Source organism: Pelophylax lessonae (assembly GCF_965119305.1).
Source record: "Pelophylax lessonae genome assembly, chromosome: 8".
Lineage (NCBI taxonomy): Eukaryota > Metazoa > Chordata > Amphibia > Anura > Ranidae > Pelophylax > Pelophylax lessonae.
This window is the reverse complement of record NC_138775.1, coordinates 163,985,610-164,012,201: the sequence shown is the minus strand read 5'-3', so window position 1 is coordinate 164,012,201 and position 26,592 is coordinate 163,985,610. Positions and strand designations below refer to the sequence as shown.

The following is a 26,592-nucleotide window of genomic DNA, read 5'->3' as shown; positions in this document are numbered from 1 at the left end:
GAGAGGAGAAGAAAAGAAGAGAGGACAGCAGAAGAGGGGACAGCAGAAGACCCCGGAGACAAGAACACAAGAAGAGGGGGACAGCAAAAGAGCAGAAGACCCCGGAGAGGAGAAGACAAGAAGGGCGGACAGCAAAAGAGCAGAAGACCCCGGAGAAGACCCCGGAGAGGAGAAGACAAGAAGAGTCGGATGAAGATTTTTAATAAACTTTCCAAAACGTCTCTTGTCGTTATTTCCATACACTGCCTTTTATGGGGTGAATGGGTAGGGGTACAGTGTACCCCATACCCATTCACATAGGGAGGGGGTCCGGGATCTGGGGTGCCCCCTTGTTAAAGGGGGCTTCCAGATTCCGATGAGCCCCCTGCCCGCAGACCCCCACAACCACCGGCCAGGGTTGTGGGGATGAGGCCCTTGTCCTCATCAACATGGGGGCAAGGTGCTTTGAGGTGGGGGGTGCAGAGCTCCCCCTGCCCCAAAGCACCAACACCCCCCCATGTTGAGGGCATGTGGCCTGGTGTGGTCCAGGGGGGGTGGGGCCGCTCGCTCGTCCCCTCCCCTTTCCTGGCCTGCCGGGCTGCATGCTCGGTTAAGGGTCTGGTATGGATTTTGGGGGGGACCCCATGCCGTTTTTTCGGCATGGGGCTACCCTCAAATTCCATAACAGACCCGAAGGGCCTGGTTTGGAACCCTGGGGGGGACCCCACGCCGTTTTTTTCCCATTTTGGCGTGGCGTTCCCCCTCAAGATTCCCACAGCGCAAGTCACCCCGCAAGTCGGATCCGACTTGCGGTGTTGCGGTGCGACCTCCATTCAAATCAATAGGATCCCATAGGGAACCATTGATTTTGAATGGAAGAAAAAAAAACGTATAACGTGGCTTAACGCACGTTAAGCAACGTTATAGCAAAGTTATTCAGCTTTTAGCAGCGTCAGGCGTTTTTAACGCTGTAACGCTGGTCCTCAGAACGCGCAGGTGGTGGGTTCTTGTTGCAGCCTAAAAACGTCTAAGCCACTTACAGCTCAAAAACGTCTGAGTGTGCATGAGGCCATAGAATAACATGGAGGGGCGTTTTTAGGCTGCAAAAAGAAAACGCCTGACGCTGCTTACAGCGGCGTTAAAAACGTCCCGTGTGCATGGGGCCTAAGTGAGTTTAAGCACTGTGAATTTTTCTTTTATTTATGTTTTTTAACATACGGTCACCAGTCGGTGTCTCTGATCCCCACCACAGCAGTCATATGGGGACACTGTTCTGCTCTGGTGACAGTATATAAAAAATAATAAAATAAAATTGTGGGAAAAAGATATTTCTTTATTTTCCTAAAAACTTGGACAAAAAAAAGTTACTTAAAAAAACTTACCATGCCTCTTACTAAATACCCTGGACTGTCTGCTTTCTGTCATTTGCGGGGTGGGGGGGGGGGGGTGGTGGTATTTGTACTGTGCTGACATTTTAGGGCCTCAGGAATGGAGGTAGGAATGTCAGTACATCAGGCTTGATTATTCTATAACAGGGGCAGGCAACCTTTGAGAGGTGGAGATATACCTGAACAACAGGGAAAAAATCAAAGATCACCAGGGTTTAGCGTTGTTTTTTTCTTTTTTTTAAGGAACACTTAGAAAAATATAATTAAACAACCGTCACTGTAAACCTATTTAGCCTACCCTAAAAGTAGACCATGTCAGTCAGTAGAGCAGTGGACACTGGACAGTATCAGTCAGGCAGTGGATGGTGTTAGTAGGGCAGTGGACGGTGTCATTCGTTTTTTGTTTCCATTTTATTTTTTACAATATTCTTTTCTACAATTTTTAGGAGCACCGTTGGGGGTTCTTTGCTGAAATATCAGGGGTCTAAGTTTTGGGGGGGGGGGGGAAAAATCTATGGTGTAGAAGCAATGGTGTGTATACGGTATATTTAATTTTATATACAGTATGAAGGTAGTGTATGGAAGTGGACTGTCCTCCTTTGTGACATTGCCATACTCCCAATGAAAACAGAAGACAGAAGTTCTGTGTCTGGTTAAGTGAACATGATGCTTTGCTATACAGATACAAAGCACAAGTTAAATTTTACAAAAAGTAGTTTTGGGTTTAGGCCTAAATGAAATGCATTGGCAGCAGCTCAAATAGAAAATTAGTAATGTAAAAGTCAGGGCCCTGACATTGACAAAGCGCGGAGCGCGAAACATGTCGTCATGGTGACGGGACTGTTTAATTCCTAACTGAAAGGGTTGTCTGCCTGTGCCTGTCCTCCGTGCGCGGGTGATTGACGTCATCACCTGCGCCTTCACTGTCTCCACCAAGCCTAACGGTGATGCACGCCGTTGCATCGTTCCATCTCCCGGACCCCACGCCGTTCGGGCCATCATTACAGCTGAGGTGCTGGTTTCTGTCCTCCACGGCTTTTTATGGAATTGCAAGATCTGGCAGCTGTGGGGCAAGTATACAGGCTCAGCCTAACACTCCAAGTACAGTTATCCAGTGTCGCATCTACCATTTGATGTACATTGTTTCTATTCAATAAACTGTTTTAACTTGGACTTTTCTTATGTGGAGCGTTTTTTAACCTCAGGATACCACTATTTGCATTTTTACAATTGCTACCTGTATTTCTATTCCTATCATCCTACATGATCGCCTCAACCAGAAGCGCTTCTTTTCCCCAGTTGCGACATTGATCTTACTCTGATCCCAGGAGTCTTTTAAGGAGTGGCTGAGGTACTAACACAGACATCTATATACATTGGACTATACCGGGCGCCTTGTTCCTCTTTTTCTGTTTGTTTTCAAGTTGCTCCCTGGCTACTATAATGCTGTTAGACTGCCGAGCACAAATGCAGTAGCATACAACCTTGTACTAAAGTTCAGATGACATTGTCACCGTTTCCTAAATTTGGCAGAAATGTAAAAAATGGTGTCCTGTCTGTAGGGCAGTTCACAGATTTACCCGAGTCAGCCCTGAATCTTAGTATTTCTGAGAACTTCAAATGTAGACTTGGTGTATGTCTGGCTTAAAAGGTCATGTTCTTACAGACGGTGTGGGCTGAGCATACCCTCATTGTACATGGCATTAAGGATGCATGTTCTTTTCTGGAAATAGAATGACCAGGTGAAATCGGGTGAAAGCTGTGTTATCTAATTGATTTCACTTGTAAATCCTCTTCCAGTGATGGGAGTAGAAGGTTAGGGAAGGATTTCCACGCCTGAAGACAGCTGACCCATGCTTTGTGTATGTAAAAGACAGGAGCTGAAAGGTGTATGCTGTCATACTGGCTCTCTGAAATGTGTCATGAAAATGTGGCTGTGGTGTACAGAAGCATCCAATATAAACTCAGAAGTGGTCCATCTGCAAAAAGGCAACTGGTGACAACCAGTAGTGACCGGTCTAGTACAGCTTCGGTCCAAAAAAGAAATACCAAGCTGTATACAAACCAGGAGTATGTTAATAGTGAGAGAGATGTTTTTTTTTTAAGGAATCTTTTTATTTAGTTTTACAGGTAAAAACCATTGAAAGAAACAACAAAACACAAGGATAGAAACGGGGGAGGCCAAACAGTGCCACACACATGAACACAGCATATCAGGTCAAAAAACAGCGCACATAGTTGGCAAATAGCATAACTGTAGCAGCACAGGACAGAGAACAGGCTGCTGGCAACCAAAATCACGTAGCAACCACGGGCAGCCTCAAATGCCGTCCATGACACAGAGCTAGCTCCAGGGGGCCCCGGGTCGGGGCCAATCAGCCTCCATCAAGCCTCCCCCGACGCGGCCCTCAACCAGGGACCCCCCAATCCCATCTCTGCAACCCAAGACGGGCATCAGGGAGGAGCGCAGTAGCAGCCCGGGTCCCAGTGGGAAACCCGGGCAGCTCCTCGCGGCTCAAATGGAGGGCAATCGAAGCGCCGGCAAGTCGCCCAACGAAGTCCAAACACAAACCTTCCTTAGATAGTATAAACAATGAAACATCATATAGTTGAGAGAGAAAAGGGAAGAAGGGAGAAAGGAAGAGAAGGAGGAAAAGGAAGTCCAATGTAGAAGGTCCTGTTTGATAGTGCTCAGTAGACGAGGGTAGAGTTAGCCACGTACAGCGTGTCAAAACGGTCAGTAAGTCGAACCCCCGGGTACGTCAGAGAGGAGGTGGTCCAAGTTAAAGGGAAGGCAGCCCGAAGGGATCTAGATAAACATGAAGGCACACAGATAGGGAGAATCTCAGATTTCGTGAGGTTGATTTTAAAATTTGAGACGCTTCCAAATCTCGTTCCAGCATCAGGACCGGCAGGAAGACCAGGGGGTCAGTGAGATGGAACAGCACATCATCTGCGTAAGCAGAGAGCTTGTGTTCCGTCGTGCCTACTGTCACGCCTTTAATGTCCATATTCGTGCGCACTTTACTCAAGAAGGGTTCCAGAACCAGGGCGAAGAGGAAAGGCGAGAGCGGCACCCCTGCCTGGTGCCGTTCCGGATCGGGAACATTGCGGACAGGCATCCGTTAATGCGGACCCTAGCAGTAGGACTCGCATACAGCGCCATGATCCAGGTCATCATGTGGAAACCCAGGCTCAATGATTCCAACACCCCACGCAGGTAGCGCCAATCCACCGGGTCAAACGCTTTTTCAGCGTCGGTCACGAGGATCCGGTAGGGCGGACAATCGGGGCGGGAGGTAGCCCAGTGTATCAACTGCACCGCCCTGATATCGCTATCCCGTGCCTCTCTGCCGGTTATAAACGCGGTCTGATCGAGGTGGATGACCTGGGGCATGAGATGCTTCAGACGGTTAGCTAGTATCTTGGCCAATATTTTCAAGTTAGTGTTGAGCAGAGAAATAGGACAGTAACTCTGCGGAGCCGCCGGTTCCTTGTTTTCTTTCGGGATCACCGTGATATGAGCCAACAATGCCTCCGAGGGTATCACCCCACCCGTGGCCAACAAATTTAAGTAGTCACATATGGGCTGTTGTAAAAGAGGAAAGAACGTCTTATTGTAGGTCTTAGTATAGCCGTCAGGGCCAGGTCTTTTGTCGTTGGGGTAAGGAGAGTACGGTGCGTTCCAGCTCAGCTAACGTGATCGGGGAGTCCAGGTCAGAACGTTGGTCCGCAGTCAAGGGGAGAAAGGCATGGTCCGATAAGTAATGCTGTATCGCGGTCACTCTCGCTGACTGAGAGTCTGCAGTAGCATGGCCAGACAAGTCAGAGATCGGCATAGTAAGCGCGAAACTATTCCGCAATCTCAGATGGTTTAAAAACCAGCCCGCCCGAAGGGTAGCGTATCTTAGGCACGCACATCTGAACCCGTTTCTTACGCAAGGCCCGAGCAAGCACCCGGCCGCACTTATTGCCGTGTTCGTAGAATTTATGAGACACGTAGCGCAGTTGGGCGCGGGTATGTCGGTCCAGAAGGCGAGAAAAGAGCATCCGTAAGTCAGTCAGTCGCCTCAGGGCGACAGGGTCACCCGTCTGCTTATGGGACAGTTCAGCCTGCTGGAGGGATGTCAGCACTCGGAAGACCACCTGGAGACCACCTGGGAGTCGTCTAGTAAATTCTCGTTCAACCGCCAGGTCCAAGACCTATGGGAGCGGACCGGCAGGGAAAGCTCCATCGTAACAGGCATTGTAGAGATTGTAATATTATCGACAGACGGCCCCAGCAGGCACTGCAGGGTGGGATGGTCAACATAAATGATATCTATCCACGTATAGACTGCATGCATAGAGTAGTAGCTGAAATCCTTCTCCTGGGGGTGTAGAATCCACCAGGAGTCCATGAGGAGGTGGGACTGGAGAGTCTAACGGTAGTGCTTAAGAAAGGCAAAGGAGTGGGAGGATCTGCCGTGGGAAGTAGCGAACAGGGGGTCAAAACAGACATTGAAGTCGCCCCCGACAACCAAGGACCCCTCCCTGAACTCGGCCAATTGCTCGAGTGTCGCATCCAGAAAAGTAGGCTGACCGGCATTGGGGGCATATACAGAGCCGAACGTGAACACCTTACCCATGATCGTGCCCTTCAGGAACACATAGCAACCCTGAGGGTCCACCAAGTGGTCCGTAGGTTGAAAGGGGCAAGCCCTATGGATGGCTATAGCAGTACCCCAGGATTTGCTGCCAGGGGAAGGGCTGTGATGCCACTGGCTAAAGACGTGCGTTGGGGAGCTCCGGGAGGGACCTGGGGGTGAAATGGGTCTCCTTTAGGAGGACCACCTGTGCCTTAAGTTTCTTCAGTTCCCACCATAACCTATTGCACTTGTGCGGAGAGCAGAGGCCACGTACATTGTAGGATATTAACTTAAGTGATGCCATCGGCAGTCCAGCAGGGAGGAAGGACACTCAGGAGGCGGGGGCACCGCACGGACAGCAGAGAGGAGAACACATCCAGATCGGCAGGCACAATGGGAAAAGGAAAGAGAAAAGGAAAAAATTAGATAAGAGCAGTACATGTATTAACAAAAACATAGCAGTAAACATTTTAGGCAGGCCACGATGAGTGGCAAACATATCTCAACTCCAAAGGGAGAGATTCTAAGGGCCGTGCCAAGCGCGCCACCCCAAACGGAGCGACGCCCTGAGCCGCAGCCACGGTCCCACAATGGGGACAAAAGTCGTAAAGGTATGGCCTACTGGGGGAAACGCGAACCAGCCACCGAGGGGGGAATCACGGACATCAGAGAGTGAGCAATAACGAGAAGGGAAACCCTCCCCGCACCTGTCAGCCCAGCCCATAGATAAAGTGCATCAGTACCAGGGAGCAGTAGGGAACCCCCAGGACAATAAGGCAAAGTCCAGATGAGACCTCCCCTCCCAGCAATCCGAGGCCAGAGTCAGATGTGAAAAAACAAAAACATAGAAGGGAGGGGCGAAGGAGACAAGAAACCATTGTCAAGTGCTAAAGGCAAACGGGGAAGTGTAGAGGACAAGCAAAGCAGTCAATCAGGATCTCGAAGTAGAGGGTGCAGGAGCAGGTTCCACCTGCGGTTCTTGCGGGAGACAGGCTGCCAGGGCTGTGGAAGTTGCACCACAGGAAGATCCGGTAAAGTTCTCCAGTCAGGGAAGTCCACAGGTTCCAGGACCAGGGTGGACAGGAACTCCGGGAAGTCATCCTTAGTGCAAAGAGTGGCAGATGTACCATTCCTGGAAGCTTGCAAATAGAAGGGGAAGTCCCAACGATAAGTGAGACTTTCAGCTTGAAGAGACTCCAAGAGGGAGCGGAGGGCTCTGCGCTGCATGAGTGTGCGGCGTGATAAGTCCCGATAGAAATACAAACGTGCACCATCAAAGTCAAAATAGGGCTTATTCTGCATCTTCTTCATAATAGTGTCCTTAAGAGTGAATTTGTGTAGCTTACAAATAAAATAATAAGGTTATCCACATCTTGAGAAGGAGGCCGCAGAGCCCTATGAGCCCTATCCATTTCAATAGGGGCAGTAGCCGGGAGTTCCAGGATTGCCCTGAAGATGTCAATCAGAGTGGGGACAATGTCTCTCGGTGCCGTGGCTTCCGGGAGGCCACGGATACGTATATTACCCCGTCTGCTGCGATTCTCAAAGTCATCCAGCTGAGACAAGAGGCTTTCTATTCTCCTGTCTTGGTCTACACAGCGAGTCTGGAGCTGGGAGATAACAGGTACAGTGTGATCCAATCTTTGTTCCAAAGTGGGACTCATATGGGACCCTAAGTGAGAGGTGTCAGCTTTAAGTTAAGCAATGTCCTCCTTAAAAGCAGTTTCCACCCTGGAGATAAATCTATCCAGGTCTGCTTTAGTGGGCAAGGTCCTAATATGTCTCCTTAGGTCCCCATCCCCCAGGACCCTGGCCACATCAGAGCCCCTCCCCTGTGACTCTGGAGAATGAGGGGAGGCAGGGGGAACCAGGGTACTCGCGGACCGCTGCGAGGAGAGTCTGGGGTCTGTGCTCCATGAGGGGCTCGCCTCGTTGTGTGGATAGACAGACGGCGCCATCTTTGAGGCCTGGGTGTCCCTGCTGCGGGTCTCCGGGAAGAAGGACGGCAAAAGGCGCCGTGCGTCTTCACCCGTCCATAGCCAGGCCACGCACCTCCCATGAGAGAGAGATTTGATAAGGCAAATCTCCTAATGTCCATGAAAAACCAAAGTAAAAAATATTTTCTTGTTTGCTAAATAGAGCATCTAATCCTGATATTTTATTTAAAATACCTTCAAGGTAGCAATTCTGTGTAAGAGGTGCATAATCATTGGCAGAAATTTGCAAAGTTATGGCAGATTTTTTTTTTACATTCATTAGTCTTTAAAAACAGAATGGTGTTATGCATTTAAAGTGATATTAAAGTTTTTTTTTATATTATATAATTATACTTGCCTGCTCTGTGCATCGATCTTACACAGAGAGGCCCCTTACTTCCTTTTCTAAAGTCCTCCTCCTTCCCTGCGATTGCCTCTTAGTAAGCCGTGTGCTGAGGGAGCACCTGTGCAAACATGCTCCTGAGCTGGGCTTTGTGTGTCCATTGACGTCTCTTGTAAGACCAGGAAGAGCGCAGCGGTACTGCAGGTGGGGACAGCACTGGATTGAGAGAGGACTCGGGTTGGTGTTTAGGAATGGAGGGAAGGAACAGGTAGTGGTAGGTTTTTTTACCTTCATGCAGAGAAATGGCATACAAAAAAACCCTTTGGACTCTAGAACTCAAGAAATGCGGCCATGTGAAAAAGAGGGACTGTCATTAGGTACCCCTTCTAAACATGTGAGTTGCCTTGCTGTTATGCTGAAACACAGGCTGCCTCCGATTGGCAGGGTTGAGATCATGCTTGCCTGTCTGCTTTAGCCATTCAGAGGAAAGCTTGTATTCATAAAATACAAAACTTCCTGTGAATGGCTAAGCAGCCGTCAGCCCAACATGATTTTGTTTCGGGAGTAGGACAGGAAATCCCACTGCTGGAACACAGCACTGTATAGCTGAGGCCACATACATTTCATACAGTGCTGACAGCTGCTGCATTGCTTAGTGAAGGAAATGGTTTATTTGGACCAGCTTCGTCAAAGAAATGATTTAAAGTTCACTTTAAACATGGAGTTAGGCTTTAAAGGAAATTTGTATTGAGGACCTCTAGATTTCTCATCGCACAGATTTACTTTACGTACAGTCAGCTGGAAATGTCTGCTGCTGTTGCCATGTACCCACAGACACTTGGTTTGAATTTGACAGGCTGGGCAGTTATCTTCTATTTTTAAGAGCCCTATGTACTGATAATGTATGTAACATTTCTCTTTCGTCCACCGACGGACGTAGCTGCTGCTTTAAATCATAAACGGATGGGTAATAAGCCCCTCCCACTAGGAGTGACCAGGTAGAGCCAAAGGCTTTAAAAACGCCCAGGGGGGCGGGATCCCTGGGTTATTACCCCTGGCCTCACCGTTGCATCTTCAGTTTTAGCTGCCTGGTCTTAGGAGTGGCCAAACAGCTCCATGCTGGGACTTTTGTCCTAGCTCTGTTTTAAATGTTATAAAGGGAACCTTTTTTTTTTTTTTTTTTTTTGTTGCTGTTGACTCTAGTACTTGTGGAATGCCTGCTGGGTTTCGGACTGGCTATATGAGAGCCTTACGGTCTCCGTTTGTGCCAGCAAGCGCTTGCAGACCTTTAGCTCCGCGCTGGGTCTCTATAGTGACTATAGTCCCACGGACGGGGACTGGCGTGCGGGACGCACACACCTGGCATGCCAGCGTCGCAGCGTGCCCCTTGGCCGTCAGCGCCCTCACTGTGGTGCAGAGGCAGTCTGTCAGGATGAACACCCACCCTCCAGCAGCATGGTCCGGTAAGTACAGTCCCCCCTGTCTGGTTAGAGATCCTGGGGCGGACGTGGGGTCCTCCATAGGTGAGTAGGACCCTCGGTTACCCATACCTCCTACCACCCTCCTCCACTATGAGGGGTCACCTGGGACCTTCCGCTCCTACCCTGACCTCTCCCTACCCTGGGCTGCGAACCCCCCGGGACACCTTTAGTGGGGGGTCCCCTATGTAAGTCGCCTCAGGTGCTATACCGGGTAATGGATGGTGTGGGGGGGCCTCGGAGGGTGGTACATGGTTGCGCCTCATACCCCTACCTTGGGGGGGTGTTTCATTCGCTGGGATGACCCCCGCCAAGGCCCCCTGACCTGTTACTAGGGTAGGCCTCACTAGGCCCGGGGTCACGTGCTCATCGGCGCAAAGCCGCCATTTTGCCATGGCCTGCAGCCTTAACAGATCTCAGCAGCCTGCCTGGGTATTCCTATCACTGTAATGCGGGTGGCCTTTTTGTGGAGCTGGAGACAAAACCGCACAGGAGCATCTGGCTCTTGTGAGCGGGGGCGTTTCCTTCTACTTTCACTTCTCCATGCTGCTGATGGACCTTGCTGTGTTCTCCATGTGATAACTACTCTAAAGGAGTTTAATTACCCTGGCCTTCACCTTTTCATCTTCATAGGGGGTTTCAGGCTTTTAGAGGGCTTAGGATTATCCCCCGGAATAGCGCTGCATGCATCACGATCGCCTCTTAAAGGCGCAGTGCACGCCGGTTGCGGCGGACTTGCTTAGACCTGTGGTGCCTTTGTAACCTTACTTAACCTCAGGGGCATTAATATTTGGCGATTGGGCCTGGATTGCTCCCTCTTAGGCCATTGCTCCTGTTTTTAAGAGAAGCTTCCGTTTTACCCCTTTGCGGTGCAGGTTTCCTGTGTTTCCCCATTTCCCTGTCTGCTCTTTACATTCTTACTGTGCAACCCTACTGTTTGGCCATATGTCTAACATGGATTCCCCAAGTTTGTCTGCGACCCCCGATGTATCGTTTGGGCCCAATTCTGATGCTCATGATGTGACTTTATTGTCTGTGATGCAAGAAATGTCCAGAAAAATGGACAAAGTTATTGCGGCAGCATTTACTAAGAAATGCCCTCGCCTGTCTCATCTCAGTCCTCAGATTCTGAGGCCGACATGTCGCCGGTGACGCAGACCCCCTTTTGGAGGATGCGTCCCCGCATTCAGACTTTTCTAACGTGGAAGAGGATGTTTCCACGCCCGCCTTGGCTCAGGATAAGGCGCTGGTAGATACTTTGATTTTCTCAGTGAGGGACACCCTGAAAATCACAGGTGCGATTTCTAAATCACAAGGATGCTCGGTATCCTTTGGATCCCTCAGGCTCGGTTCACACTTGTGCGATGCGGGAAGGGTGCAAATTTGCAGCCTGTTCCCGCATCGCATCCGCACATCTGGCAGTTCACACTGCCATATGCGATACGCAGGGGGTGTCAATTAAATGTTAACGACACCCCCAGTTTGATCGCATATCGCAGTGCGATCTGACAGTTCGCACAGGATCGGATCGCACAAGTGTGAACCACTGTGCGATCCGATCCTGATGCGGCTGAAAAAAAGGGTCCTGTGCGTCTTTGGTGCGGATACAGTGCGAATTCAGCCATACAAAGTGTATGGCTGAACTCGCATCCACACATGAGATCGCATGTAATGAAGGAGCAGTGCGCTCCGAATTACATATGATCTCCGCAGCCGCAATAATGTTAACCCGGTGTTCCGTGAGAATTACCTACCCGTGAGAAAAACCTACCCCTCGTCACTTCCGGTTCACGGCACTGTATGGAATGCAGCTGTTACATTAAAACAACTGTGCTGCAATACGAATCATCTCCGCTCCTGTGGCTGTCACTTCCCTGCTCTCGGCAAGTAAATATAAAAGCGGCGGCGGCTGTATGAAAAGATAAATCACGGAGACGCCAGCCGCTTTTATATTTACTTGCCGAGAGCAGGGAAGTGACAGCCACAGGAGCGGAGATGATTCGTATTGCAACCCCGCTGTTTTATTTAACCGCCGCGTGGGTAGGTTTTTCCCACGGTACACCGTGCTATTTCCATACTAGTGCGCATGCGCACTAGTCTGCTCCTCTGTCGTCCCTTTAGGTATCCGGCCCTGTGAGCATGCGCACTGCTGCGCTGCTCAGCTGTTCCTGGCCGGAAGTGACGAGGGGTAGGTAATTCTCACGGGGTAGGTAATTCTCACGCTACACCGGCACTCAGGGCAAAGAAATCGGCCAAGGTTTTCCCTTGTCCCGAAGTCTTGTCTGCCTTAGTGGAGGAACAATGGCGGCGACCTAATCGCACGCTTGCAGATCCCAAACGTTTGGGTAGACGTTACCGGTTTGAGGAAGAGAACTTACCCAAATGGACGGTTCCCCCTCAGGTGGACCCCCAGATATGCGGTATTCACAAGGCCAAAGTCTTACCAGTGGCAGAATCCTCATCTCTCCCTGATCCGGTTGACAGACGTATTGAGGTCTTATCCCTACACCTGTATGCGGCAGTGGGATCTATTCTCAGGCCTGCCCTTACTACCATTCTAGTCTCTCAGACTATGTTTGAATGGGTAATGGCTCTGAGAGAGGCAATGATGGTAACCCAGTTATCGTCATCTGCCCTGGAACTCGCTGACAGATTATTGCAGACTCTGCAATTTGAATGCGATGCTAACCTGGACATTCTGACGCTCACAGCCAGAGCATCAGTGGTAAGTGTGCTCATCAGACGTGCGATCTGGCTAAAGTCCTGGTCGGCCAACCGGGCTTCTAAGAAGCTTTTGGCAGATCTTCCCTTTCAGGGTGATCGCCTTTTTGGTTCCTCCTTGGATGACTTGATCAAGACGGTCACTGGGGGAAAGAGCACACTCCTTCCTCACTGAACTAAGGGTAAGTCTCCCTTGCGTAAGCGAGGTCTTTCCTTTACAGCCCAGAAGCGTCTTTTTCATGCGACCGTATCGCAGAAAACCAAACAGACTTCAGGCGGAAAAGGATCTGGGAAGCAGTGGGCTGGTAAGCCGAAATCCTCTGCCCATAGAACCTCCAAGCAGACCCCTTCTGCTTGAAGCGGCGCCCCCACCCACTTCAGGGGTGGGGGGTGGTCTCAGTTTCTTCCCGGATCCTTGGACCTCACTGTTGCACGACACGTGGGTCCACGAGGTAATTCAGTCCGGGTACAAGATAGAGTTTCGTTCCCGTCCGCTAGACAGATTTTTTCCCTCCAATCTTCATTGGTCCCCAGACTGCCTTGCGAGGCTGCAGGAAGCGATTCGGGATATGCTGTCACAAGGCGTGATTGTACCAGTTCCTCATCGGGAACGCTTTCGAGGGTTCTATTTGTCCCTGTTTACCGTTCCATGAAGGAGGGCAAATTGCGTCCAATCTTGGAACTCAGAACTCTGAACCGCTTTGTGCGCATCCAGAAAATTTGCATGGAGTCCCTGCGGTCAGTGGTGGTGTTATTGCATCAGGGGGACCTGCTGTTCTCGATCGATGTCCCTATTTGCCAGGGTCATCAATGATTCCTCCGCTTTGCGGTGGGCAAGGACCATTTTCAATTTGTGGCTTTAGCGCTTGGTCTCGCCTCTGCTCCCAGGGTCTTTACCAAGGTGTTAGCCCCTATCCTGGCTCTGCTACGACAGAGAGGAATAGCGATTTGTGGGGTACCTGAACAATCTTTTTCTCCGAGCGGACTCGTCTGTGACATTGGGCCGGAATTTGGAGATGACCTTTCACACGCTGAAGCAGTTCGGTTGGAATCTCAACCTTCAGAAATCTGCCCTAGTTCCAACAACAAGACTGGAGTATCTAGGGATGACCCTAGATTCAGCTTCGGCAAAGGTATTTCTACCTCCTGTGAAGTTACAGAAGTTAGTAGGGATGCACCGAAATGAAAATTCTGGGCCGAAACCAAAAATGCAGGATGCCCTTGGCCAAAAACCGACACCGAAAATTACTTTTTTCCCCCAAATGATTTTGAAATAGATAGAACAGGGGCATACACCAAAAACAGACAGCAACGTACACCTGTCGCTGCCACCCTGTCACAGTATATGTACTGTGACGGGTTGGCAAGTGGTTAATTTAATTACCAATGGTATTTGTATTATGCAGCACGAGGGGGTTAATGTATTGCCACTGCTGGTCACTGATGCATTAGTGACCAACCAGTGGCAGTTAATTAACCCCTTTGTGCTGCATTAGTGCAACCAGTATCAGTGCAACCAGTGTTAATTAACACTGATACTGGTTGCACTAATGTAGCACAAAGGGGTTAATAACTAATGCATCAGTGACCAGCAGTGGCAATACATTAACCCCCTCATGCTGCATAATACTAATACCATTGGTAACCTCGCCTCAGCGTCCCTCCCCCTGCCTCAGCCCCCAGACAATTGGCAGGCGGACGACTACCTGAGTCGCCAAACCCTGGATCAGGGAGAGTGATCTCTCTCTGCATCCACAAGTGTTCCCCCAGCTGTGTCTCCGGTGGGGGCCCCCGGATGTGGACCTGTTCGCCTCCAGACAAAGCAGAAAAGTTTCATAGTTTGTGGCTTGGTCCAGAGATCCTCTGGCTGATGCAGTAGACGCGCTGGTGGCTCCCTGGAGCCGGTACAGGCTAATTTATGCGTTTTCCTCCGCTGAAACTTTTATCTCGCATGCTACGCAGGGTCGAGTTGGAGGGGATTCCGGAAATTCTGGTGGCTCCAGATTGGCCCCGAAGATCCTAGTACGCCAACGTGATTCGGCTGAAGGTCGCAGGTCCGTGGACACTTCCTCTGCGTGAAGATCTTCTATCTCGGGGTCCGATCTTCCATCCTGCTTTACAGTCGCTGGCTTTAACGGCTTGGCTGTTGATAGCAAGGTGTTAAAGGACAGGGGTCTGTCCAATTCTGTGATCCCTACCTTACTCAAGGCTAGGAAGTCCGCTTCTCGGAAGATGTATCATCATACGTGGAAAGCGTACATTGCTTGGTGTGAATCGCTGAAGCTGCATCCTAGATCCTTTGCTATCAGTAGGGTCCTGACCTTTCTACAGAAAGGAGTTGACCAACTTTTGGCGTTGGGCACTCTTTAAGTGTCAGATCTCAGCCTTGGCTGTGTGCTTCCCAAGCCTTTTGGCTACGCACTCTTTGATTCATACGTTTCTTCAGGGGGTTCGTCATTTGGCTCCCCCCAGGAGGTCTCCATGAACTCCTTGGGATCTTAATTTGGTTCTATCGGTTCTTCAGAAATCTCCTTTCGATAACCTAAGACACATTTCTTTGCTCGCCTTGTCGCAGAAAGTTGCCTTTTTGGTGGCTATCACCTCTGCGCACAGGGTTTCTGAACTAGCGGTGTTATCTTGCCGCTCTACTTATCTGGTAATACACAGGGATAAGGTAGTGTTACAGCCTAATCCGTCGTTTCTTCCTAAGGTGGTTTCAGACTTCCATCTGAGCGAAGACATAGTGCTTCCGTCACTCTGTACGAAACATTCACATCCTAAGGAAATTGCCTTGCATTGTTTGGTTGTGGTTTGGGTGATACGGGTGTATCTGGAGACTGAGTCTTTTCGTAAGTCGGACTCTGTTTGTGAATACGGTCAGGCTGCGTCTGCGGCGACCATCTCTCGATAGATCGGACAGACGCTGGTGAAGGCGTATTCTCTTAAGGGCAATGTTCCTCCTTTCCCTGTCACGGCTCACTCTTCGCAGGCATTTAGTGCCTCTTGGGCTTTCCGCCATCAGGCGACAGTGATGCAGATTTGCAAGGCGGCCACTTGGTGGTCTGTACATACGTTCACCAAGTTTTACAGAGTGGATGTGTTAGCATCCTCGGATGCATCCTTTGGCCGCAAGGTTTTGCAGGCCGCCATTTAAAGAGCAGTTTACTTTTCTTTCTCCTTTGTGGTTTTGCTACAATTGAGCCCCAGTTGTTGCTTGTTGGGCTCCATGTTATATAGTTGGCTTTGTTCGCCGTGGGAATTGCATTCTTTAAAGTTTGTCCTTTCCCCACCCCTCAGTGGTTACTGCTTTTGGACATCCCATCCATCTATGATTTAAAGCAGCAGCTACGTCCGTCGGTGGACAAAAGAAAATGGTATATTTACTTACCGTAAAATCCATTTCTCTGAGTCCACCGATGGACATAGATAGCTCCCACCCCTCTTTTCTCTGAAGAGTTGGGTTTTGGTGTTATTCACTGCTTGCAACTAAACTGAAGATGCAACGGTGAGGCCAGGGGTAATAACCCAGGGATCCCTCCCCCCTGGGCGTGTCAAAGCCTTTGGCTCTACCTGGTCACTCTGAGTGGGAGGGGCTTATTACCCATCTGGCTATGATTTAAAGCAGCAGCTACGTCCGTAGGTGGACTCGAAGAAATGGATTTTACGGTAAGTAAAAATTCCCATTTTTCTAAACAGTCTCGGTTATTCCAATTGAGAATTCCTAATGTAGAATCTGCTTAATTCAAGGCATTACTAATGAAATCTGGATTGAGAACACCAGACTTCAGAGAGTACAGGCCCTGTTGACAATCCTTAGTTTTATTATGGATTTTGGAGCTTTTAAATTGGTTGGCGTGGGTTTCTTACTGGGGAATAATACAAAACATAGATAATTCTGCATGCTTTTTACATCTAATGCCTATTTTTTGGTAGTCTGTGGCATGCGAAAAATATATTTTACTAAACTAGTTCTGAAAGAGGTGATCTAGGAAGTTCAGACAGTCTATGTAAACTGGATCATAATGTAGTTTACCAGTTCTAGGGACAATATCCCACATCCACATCTTATTAATATATGAAATAAGTCTATGTAAACTACATATATTTTTCTACCAGATTTTTTCAGGTGTTTTGTTAATTTCTCTTTTTTTTTTTTTTTTTCCCCCCCCCCTCTACAGGCAAGATACAGGAAGGAACAGTCTCTATACAAGCAGCTACCATATATTCCTCTAATGGAGAACCTCTTAAAGGATGCAACTGATGGCTGTGCAATAGCTGCTCTCATCCACTTCTACTGCCCGGATGTCATCAGATTAGAAGGTACTAAGAACAGCTTTGTCCAGCTGAATTAGTTTTCTTTTTTAAGATTAAGACCAGGGGTCTCCAAACTATCTAACCAAAGGGCCAGTTTACCGTTCTTCTGAATGTGGGGGGGGGGGGGGGGTCGAGGCTGTGACCAGTGCAAGTAAAAAAATGCCCCATTATTGGTGTTAGTGTGAGAAATAGTGCCCCAGTGTTGGTATCAGGGTAAGAAATAGTGCCCTATCATTAGCATCAGTGGAAGGAATACTGCTCCATTGCTGGTGTCAGTGGGAGGAATGGTGCTCCATTGTTGTCAGTGGAGGGGATAGTGCCTTTGTGTCAGTTGCAGTGCCTCAAGGGCCGGATAATGGCAAGCAAAGGGCCACATTCGGCCGCCGGGACACAGTTTGGAGACCAGTGATTTAGACACTTTAGACAAAACTGTTATTTTTCAATTTCCATTCAACAGACCACGCTGCCTAGTAAAAGTAGCAGTTAGGGGGTTGGGACAAACCACTAATGGGTGCTTACAATGGTCAGCTTTTATTTATTAGATTTACAATTTATTAAAATTTTAGTACTTGGTGTACTTTTTTCGTAGAAGAGATTTTGGGTTGTTTATTGCATTGGGCCTGGAATGAGTAATGCAGCCCAACACAAGTGACTTATGTTCCATTTTAAATTCACCTATCATGAGAGAAATATCTTGTTCCAGATCTTGCTCTCCTGAAAAATTTTATTTTCCTATGCTTACATAGTACTCCCATCACATGCAGCAAAGGAAAATCAGAGAAAAAAGTAGGAATTATTTGTTTTTGTAGCAGGCAAGTGACCCAGACCTCTAAGGCAGGCCATAGCTGTGATTTTCTTTTCAGAAAATCACTTGATTCAACATTGACATTGTTGATGGGGGAACCCGTCCAATAAAGCTATTGTGTGCTTCCAGCTGGGCGCAAAGAGCCGCCCCTGCCAGGAGAACATAGTAATTATTGCTGATGGCTATAGCCACTGGTAAAAATCACATGTGAAAATCCAGCATGCTGTTTGAACTCAAGTCAATCAATAGATCGACTTTGGTACAATCAGCCATCCCCACTGGTCCCTGCTGAACCAACCAAGATTCGATCCATTTATGGCCAGCCTAATAGTTTCATAGTTTTATAGTAGTTGAGGTTGAATAAAGACAATAGTCCATCCAGTTCAACCTGTGTAGGTGTGTGTGGCCCTAATCATCTCACATACCCCTGAATGTTCTGATCCTTGAGATGTACGTCTAAGAGTCTTTTGAAAGCCACCATACTTCCCGCAGAAACCACCTCTTGTGGTAGAGAATTCCAATATCTTGTAGCCCTAACAGTAAAGACCCCCCCACGTTTCCTGAGGTTAAAACGCTTCTCCTCTAATCGCAATGTATGCCCTTGAGTCCTCGTGCACTCTCTACGACTGAATAGCTTTTTTTCTATGTCGAGATCACCATTGAGATATTTATAAATTGCTATCATGTCCCCTCTCAGGCGTCTCTTCTCCAGGGAGAATAAATCAAGCGATTGCAGACGCTCTTCATAATTAAAGTCCTCCAATCCCCTAATTAGTTTAGTTGCCCTTCTCTGGATCCTCTCCAGCTCCAACACATCCCTCCTGAGGACTGGCGACCAGAACTGGACAGAATACTCCAGATGTGGTCGGACCAGAGTTCTATAAAGTGGAAGGATTATAGTCTTATCTCTGGAATACATCCCTTTCTTTATGCATGCTAATATTCTGCTGGTTTTGGCAGCTGCCGCTTGACATTGCATGCTACTGTATTGCCTAGTCTATCATCTACCAAAACTCCCAGATCTTTCTCCATTTTTGATTTCCCCAAGGGTTCCCCCCCTAGTGTGTATTGTGCTTTTATGTTTTTAGTCCCCAAGTGCAAAACCTTACACTTCTCCACATTAAACCTCATTTGCCATGTAGCCCACTCCGTTAATTTGTCCAGGTCATTTTGTAGGATATCTGCTTCATGCTGTGCAGTTATTGCCCTGCCTAATTTTGTGTCATCCGCAAAAACTGATATAGAACTACTGATCCAGTCCTCAATGCTGTTTATGAATAAATTGAACAAGGTTGGTCCCAGGACTGAGCCTTGGGGGACCCCGCTTACCACCTCAGACCAGTCTGAGTATGCGCTGTTTATTACCACCCTTTGGACACGCCCTTTTAGCCAATTCCGTATCCAAGAGCAAACCCTGCGGTCGATACCTGCAGACCCTATTTTATAAATTAGGCGCTTGTGGGGAACTGTATCAAAAGCCTTGGTGAAATCCAGGTACACCACATCCACTGGTCTGCTCCTATCTAGCTCACAGCTCACCTCCTCATAAAATGTTAAGAGATTGGTTTGACAAGAATGCCAATTTGTAAACCCGTGCTGATTACTGCTGATGATGTTGTTGTCTTTAGCAAACTCAACGATATAGTCCCTTATCATCCCCTCCAGAAGTTTACATACTATCGATGTCATAGGTGTACTTAAAGTGGAGTTCCACCCTAAAATGTATCTTTGGTCCATCTTCTTGCTCCGGGTCACCTGAAAAACAAATGGATAATCGCAATTTTTTTTTTTTACTTACTTACCTTGTTTTAGAAGATAATATACTTACCTTACTTCCTCCCTCGGCGGCCACGGCGAGTCGTCACTTCCTGGCTTGCAATGATTCCTGGGAGATGAACGTCATTGCTCCCAGGAATCAATGCGCCTGCACCGGCCCCGATGTCAGTTCCGGTGCAGGCGCGCGTCATACCTTGCTAAACAGCTTCTGGGCATGCCCTGAAGCTGTGCAGGATAACGCTGCAGCCCCGGAAGTGATGGCGGGGCCGGTGCAGTGCATCGTGGGACCGAAGAGGATGGAAGAGGACGCAGAAGAGGATCGCGCTGGCTTCAGCTGCCCACACCTGAGATGGCAGCGCTGGACAATACATGTTCAAGGTAAGTATTTCTTCTAAAAGGTAAGTGCAACCCGGGACAGTTCAAAGGCTATCCATTGTGGAATGCACTAGCCCTGACTGTCCCGGGGGTATTTCTATGTATTTTTTTTTTTTTTGTTTTAGGTGGAACTCCGCTTTAAATAATGTACACTTGCTCCCCTGTACTGGTCACTAAGTTGACAGCAATAAGTCCTTGTAGAGTTTGTATGGGGCTTTGTTCTAAGGTTGGGGATGCTAGGGCTGTACCCTAACCCTGTACTAGTGTGACTGCTCACCTTTTAATGAATACACACTTACCCTTTACGGACAAAGGATCCGCAAGGCAGCTAGCGTTTGGCCAGATATTCCTCAGTTTCCCCCGATCTAACTGCACAGATGAGCTTGATCTCACCATTTTACAGCCCGTAGGAATATACTGCACATGTGTATGAAAGCTCTTTTGATACTAGGTTTGGTTTGTATTGAAGTTACCATTAGGCAGGTAGAGGATGAGAGCGAAGTTCTATGACAGAAGAGGGAATGCAGGCTACTGACTATTTTATGTAACCCTGCAACCATACTATATTAAAGTATTATAACAATTTATCATTGGTCTCTGTCATATGCAGTATATCGTGACTTCCATTAGCTTACTGTACCATTGGTATCAAGAATGTGATCATGCTTTTTAACTAGTTAAATATGTTTAGTCCCTCTTCAGTAAGTATGTGCCCAATACTGTATTTCTAAAGTGTGGAGCATACATCACTTATGAACACATTGTAGGCTGTACTCTGCCTTGGGAATAGAAGAACTACTTCAGACATCAAAAAAGAATCCAGTGAATGAACTGCAAGTACTATCTGGAAACACTGCACCTCTGTTAAAAGTATGTACATCAATCAACCATAACATTGTGCCCACCCACCATAACTTTATGTTCACGCACCTAATAATGAGTAGGTCCACCTTTTCGCCACTGTAACAACCCTGACCCGTTGAGGCATGGATTCCACTAGACCTCTGAAGGTGTGCAGATCTTTTAAGTTTCCCCTGGCTTGCCTTCTTCCCATAGTGCATCCTGGTGCCATCTCTTTGTCAGGTAAGCGACATGCACGCACCTGGGCATCCAAGTTATGTAAAGGAAAATGTGATTCATCAGACCAGACCACCTTCTTTCATTTCTTCGTGGTCCAGTTCTGATGCTCACATTTCCATTGTGGACACGGGTCAGCATGGGCACCCTGACCAGTCTGTGGCTGCTCACCCCCATACACAAAAAAACTGCAATGCACTATGTGTTCTGACACCTTTCTATCAGAACCAGTATGAACTTTTTCAGCCGTTTGAGCTACATTAAATTGTCTATTTACTTCTATACTGTTCAGACTACATGGGCCAGCCCACGCTCCCCACGTGCATCATTAAGCCTTGGCCGCCCATGACCCGTTTCTTAGTTCTCAGATTTTTCTTCCTTGGACCACTTTTGATAGGTCCTTACCACTGCAGACTGGGAACATCCCACAAGAGCTGCAATTTTAGAGTTGATCTAACCCAGTCATCCAGCCATTACAATTTGGCATTTGTTAAAATCTCTCAAATCCTCACACTTGTCTATTTTGTCTGTTTTCAACACAATTTCAGGAACAACATGTTCACTTGCTGCCTAATATATCCCACCCACTTTCAGATGCCATTGTAACAAGATAATCAATAATATTCACTTTACCTGTCAGTGGTCATAATGCTATTGGTGATCAGTGTATGTTAGACTTATGTGAATTATTTTCCTATTTATTCTTAGTAGGAAATATCCAAATAAATGGAGCAATATATCTGGTTAGTGACTGAGAGCTTATGCAGGAATCCTACAGGTGGGGAAAGGCAATGTCATACCCCATTTTAGACTACTATGTGCTCTGGCAGAAACAAATGCATTATAGCAGCCCTGAAAAGAAGCCACCTGCCCAGTGATGACCTGACACAGCAGTACCAGGGTGCCACTAATGAAGAATAATGTCACTATTTCTTCACCATCCATCCAGTGTTCAAATAGTGATGCAGCATGGTGGTTTGGTATAACATAGTGACCCAGACTTACTGGTGGGTAACGTAGTTATCATATACCTGCACTTGCATTCAGAAAGCTTTATCACATTGGATTTTGGTAACCAAATGACACAAATCCTAATAGCAATACCCTGAGGGTATGTGATTTTTGTGGCTGCTTACAAATAATGAAAGCTTTTTTCTTTTTTTTCTTAGATATCTGCTTCAAAGAATCTATGTCCCTGGCTGACAGTCTTTATAACCTCCAGTTAATCCAGGAATTCTGCCAGGAGTACTTGAACGGATGCTGTCATTTTAGTTTGGAAGACATGTTATATGTTTCATCCTCGATCAAGGTCAGTATTTATATTACTCTAATGAACCCTAATTGAACTTTCAGTTTGAATCTGCTAAATAGTTTCAAAGTGAATTAAAACAAAAGGTGTCCCAAGTGTTGCTTTGGAAAGCAGCTTCAGCATGCATAGAAAAACCTGTCCACTGCCAGCATTCTGTAAACAATGACCCATGTTCTCAAGCTCCCTGCTAAGTCATACCTATAGCTCCTTTATCAACAAAACTCATGTTACCTGCTAGACATTAATTGGACTACCTACACGCAGATGCATGGAACACCAGTGCATCACGTGTGGGCGAAGATGGCCCTTCCCACAGCTGTATGCATAGATACACCTGAGTCAATGCGGCCTTAAAGTGAACCTAGGAGTATAGAAATATTGGATGTGCCGTTGCCTAATTTTTCTCAAATAGTGTGAGTTTTGGAGCAGTCAGTCCTGATTTTGACTTCTTTATGTTGATGTTGCATGCTGGATGGGTGTATTGGGCTGCCTGCCTTTACACACACATAAAGTTTAACCATTTGCCAACCAGCCGCTGTACATATACTGCTGGTCGGCAGGTTCCCATGTACATCGCTTTGTGGGAGCTCTCGTGCACGCCCATTCGCTAGAGGGGAAGCTGATCTGCACCAAATCATTTGGTGGAGGGGAGGGGGATTATGGTGTGGGGTTGTTTTTCAGGGGTTGGGCTTGGCCCCTTAGTTCCAGTGAAGGGAACTCTTAAGGCGTCGGCATACCAAGAAATTTTGGACAATTTCATGCTCCCATTTTGTGGGAAGAGTTTGGGGATTGCCCCTTCCTGTTCCAACATGACAGTGCACAAAGCAAGGTCCAAAGTGTCTTAAAATCTTCAGCCCTTTATTAGTACAGATGGTCCTGCAAATCTAGTAAATAACAGATAATGAAATCTGCCAGCAAAGTGCAGACAAGGTTATTTTTAGCAAAAACAACTCCTATGTCCCTCTAAAACATCTGAACAAATGAGAACTAAGTAGGATTTTCAGTCCTTCAGTTTTCAGAAAAGAGCATTTAAATGTGGGCAGCAGTTTTAAAATATATACCGTATATTTTTTTAAGTTTTATACTATGTGATTGGGAACATGTAACAAATATAAAGTAGGTGTTAGCCCAATTTGGCTTCAAAAGTGGAAATGCACTTTTCAAGAAACCTTAGTTGATGAAAAATGGGATACTTCAGAGTCAGACAGTGGAAGTGAACGCCTCTCCTCTTCCCCCAGGTGGCAACACTGCCTGGAATCACAGTGCTGAAAGTGCAGCTTTTATGCTTTTTTTTTTTTTTTTGGTACTTTTAGGATTGTAATACCTGAATGAATAGACTTTTATCTCCAGCCAACATGTAAGGAATGTGCAGCTAACTGAATACATCTAAAGCTTTACTGGCATTGGCCCCAGTTTAATTAACATTGCACTTTTGCCTAACACAGGTGCGTGATATGAGAGATTTTTATTACAGTAAGTTTAAATAGTTATAAAATATTTCCAAAATTGTTAACTACCAATAGTGAGTGCTTCTTGTGATCTGAAGGAACTGTACAGCTCACTAGCCACTTCTTAAAACCTGCATGTCTGGAGAGCCTTGTTTCCTTATTGATCCTAGAATTTATTTCCACATTTCTGATCTTATATCTGATGGGTTTTGTTGACAGGCCAATTACTTGGTGTTCATGGCTGAGCTTTTCTGGTGGTTCGAAGTGGTAAAGCCTTCATTTGTACAGCCAAGAGTTCTCAATCTTCAAGGTAATGATTCTGCATACAAAAAAAAAATATCCTTTAATAAAGTCATTAAACCCAAGTATTGTTTGGTTGTTTTGAATTGTCATAAATATCTAAAGGCTGGCATGCATGTTCACTCCATAAGTCGGAAAGGTCCTCCTGTTAGGCAGTGCAGAATACATATAGAATGTAATGGTGAAGCAGCTGCGCAAACATTTCCCCCTCTAGTGGACAGAAATGGCACTGCATTTAAATCTCATGATGATGTGTGTGCTTGTCCAAAAAGAAAATAATTGTGAGAGAAAGAAATGTATCCTTTTAGAAATGTTTGGATTTTTGCTTGAATGACTCCAAAAATGTAATATGAACAATGCTGAAAACTTTAATGATGCTGATGGGAAAAACAAGTGAATTTTTATACTAGTAGAGCCAACTTTATTGGCTACACTCTTAATGCTGCTACTTTGTGTGTACTGGTGAGACCAATCATAATGGTGAAAGGGGGGGGGGTCATTTACACTCAAATTAAATTTCTTGTTTGGGATTTAATGCTTCAATTGCTGTTTACATCGCACCGCTGCATTCTATTGGGCTACAATTGAGAACTCATTCTCAAATAAGGAATTTCTAGTGTTTTGACGAATCTAACATTTTGCTGCCATGTGTTATTTTCATGTTCAATTTCTTGTAGCTCATAGATACCCTAATATTATGTTGTGTAATCTTCTGTCACAATCTATTATTCATTTATTCCTCAATGATACAAAAAGGCTAGGTCGAGGCAATGAAGAGCAGCTCATCATGGTGCTTTCTTCACACTTCTTGCTTGTTTCCATAGAACATTGTTTCCATAGTGCTGTGGAACATCCAGGTGATATTTGGCAAACGGGCAGCAATGTTTTAATAGAGGATTAGGTCTTTTAGGACTATTTTGTTTTGTAAAGCCCAACTCTGGGCACCCCCCTACCCCACACTGCAAGGGTTAAATACTCAAGTCTAGGGGGTTGCAGAAGAGGCCTAATTGCTTTCCTGACTCCATCCTCCAACAGGCTCCCTTGATCCATACAACTGGTCATCCATAGCCTCCTTTTGTAAGCTGCTCCTGGCCCTAGTCACATGCTCACCCCCACCACAGACCATACAGGGTTAATAGCTCTGCACTGTATGTGGGGTTCTGCTGAGGTTCCAGTCGCAGACCAGACCTTCAGAGAGAGTAGGCCAGTGGCAGATCCTTTTGGAGAGGAGTTGGGTAATATAACCTTCTGTGCAACCCCCCAGGTTTAACAAACATTTACCCAGGTAGTACAGGGGGGGGTCCATTGTAATGAGTTTTTTTTTTTTTTCTTTTTTTTTTTTGAATACTAGGCTACTATGAATTATACTGTTTTCTTCAGTTGCAGAGATTTTATTTATTCTAATACATTTTATTTATTATTCATATATATATATATATGTGTGTGTGTATATATATATATATATATATATATATATATATATATATACATATTTCATTATAAAGCTAAAGTTTGACTTTAAGACAGACATGTAAATTTTAAATGTAAATTAAATTTTATTAAATATAACCAATTTAAAAAATGTATAGGTACTAAGTCTGAATTTTCTTTTTTTTTTTAACTTGAATTAAAAGAAACTTGGCTTCATTAAGGTTTCACATTTCCATTTTGTTTTCAGACCCCTTTAAGTTGTCTTCAAAATCATCGCACTTTAACAGGAGGCATACACTTGGAAGTTCCTCAAATGCCAGGTACACATCACATATACTGTATATGCTTTTTAAAGGGATTGAAAAAGAACATCACACAAATTATTCACCCCTGTGGAGGTTTCCACATTTTGTAACATTAAAACATGGCATTGGCCTTCATCTTTGAAGAGGGCCATTTTATAACATTATGGATCTTGCTTTTAAACCACTCAAATGTAGCCTTGGCTGTGTGTGTTAGTCTTTCGTCCTGCTAAATGGGCAGCTTGCCCTTAAAGCAAACCTGTACATTTACCATGTAAGGCAAAGCAATAGGTTTTCCTTAGTGTCTAAATTGACTCTAGTATGAATGTGCGTTTGGGACCTTAGATTGTAAGCTCCTCGAGGGCAGGGACTGATGTGAACGTATCATACATATGTATAGTGCTGCGCAAATTGACGGCGCTATAATATAATAATAGTACCTAAAATAAATAAATACCCCCTCCCTGCAGGATATTCTCACCTTTCCTTTGATCTCCTGCTACTCCCTTTTTTTTTTAATTTAATTACTGAATAAGCTCCCCCTGTCAACAGTACTGCATTGGCTTTCTGCGCCTTATTAGCACAAAGCTAGCAGTTCTGGTCAGCATGTATAGCATAGAAACATAGAATGTGTCGGCAGATAAGAACCATTTGGCCCATCTAGTCTGCCCAATATATCTGAATCCTATGAATAGTCCCTGGCCCTATCTTATATGAAGGATAGCCTTATGCCTATCCCATGCATGCTTAAACTCCTTCACTGTATTTGCAGCTACCACTTCTGCAGGAAGGTTATTCCATGCATCCACTACTCTCTCAGTAAAGTAATACTTCCTCATATTACTTTTAAACCTTTGCCCCTCTAATTTAAAACAGCACCCTCTAGAGTAGGGGCCGATTTTTACAGCATAGGTATACCCTTGCTACAACCATCACACTGCT

General features: G+C 46.4%; 1 protein-coding gene across 2 annotated transcripts in view; it reads left to right on the top strand.

Moving 5' to 3' along the window:
* Positions 1–26,592, top strand: part of CAMSAP2 (calmodulin regulated spectrin associated protein family member 2) — a 172,699-nt gene that overhangs the window by 90,851 nt on the left and 55,256 nt on the right. For both annotated transcript variants that reach the window (XM_082264771.1, XM_082264770.1), the window contains 4 exons: positions 16,692–16,833; positions 22,030–22,169; positions 23,837–23,927; positions 25,596–25,668. In XM_082264771.1, coding sequence (XP_082120897.1) covers positions 16,692–16,833; positions 22,030–22,169; positions 23,837–23,927; positions 25,596–25,668 — 446 coding nt within the window. The remainder of the gene's footprint in view (positions 1–16,691; positions 16,834–22,029; positions 22,170–23,836; positions 23,928–25,595; positions 25,669–26,592) is intronic.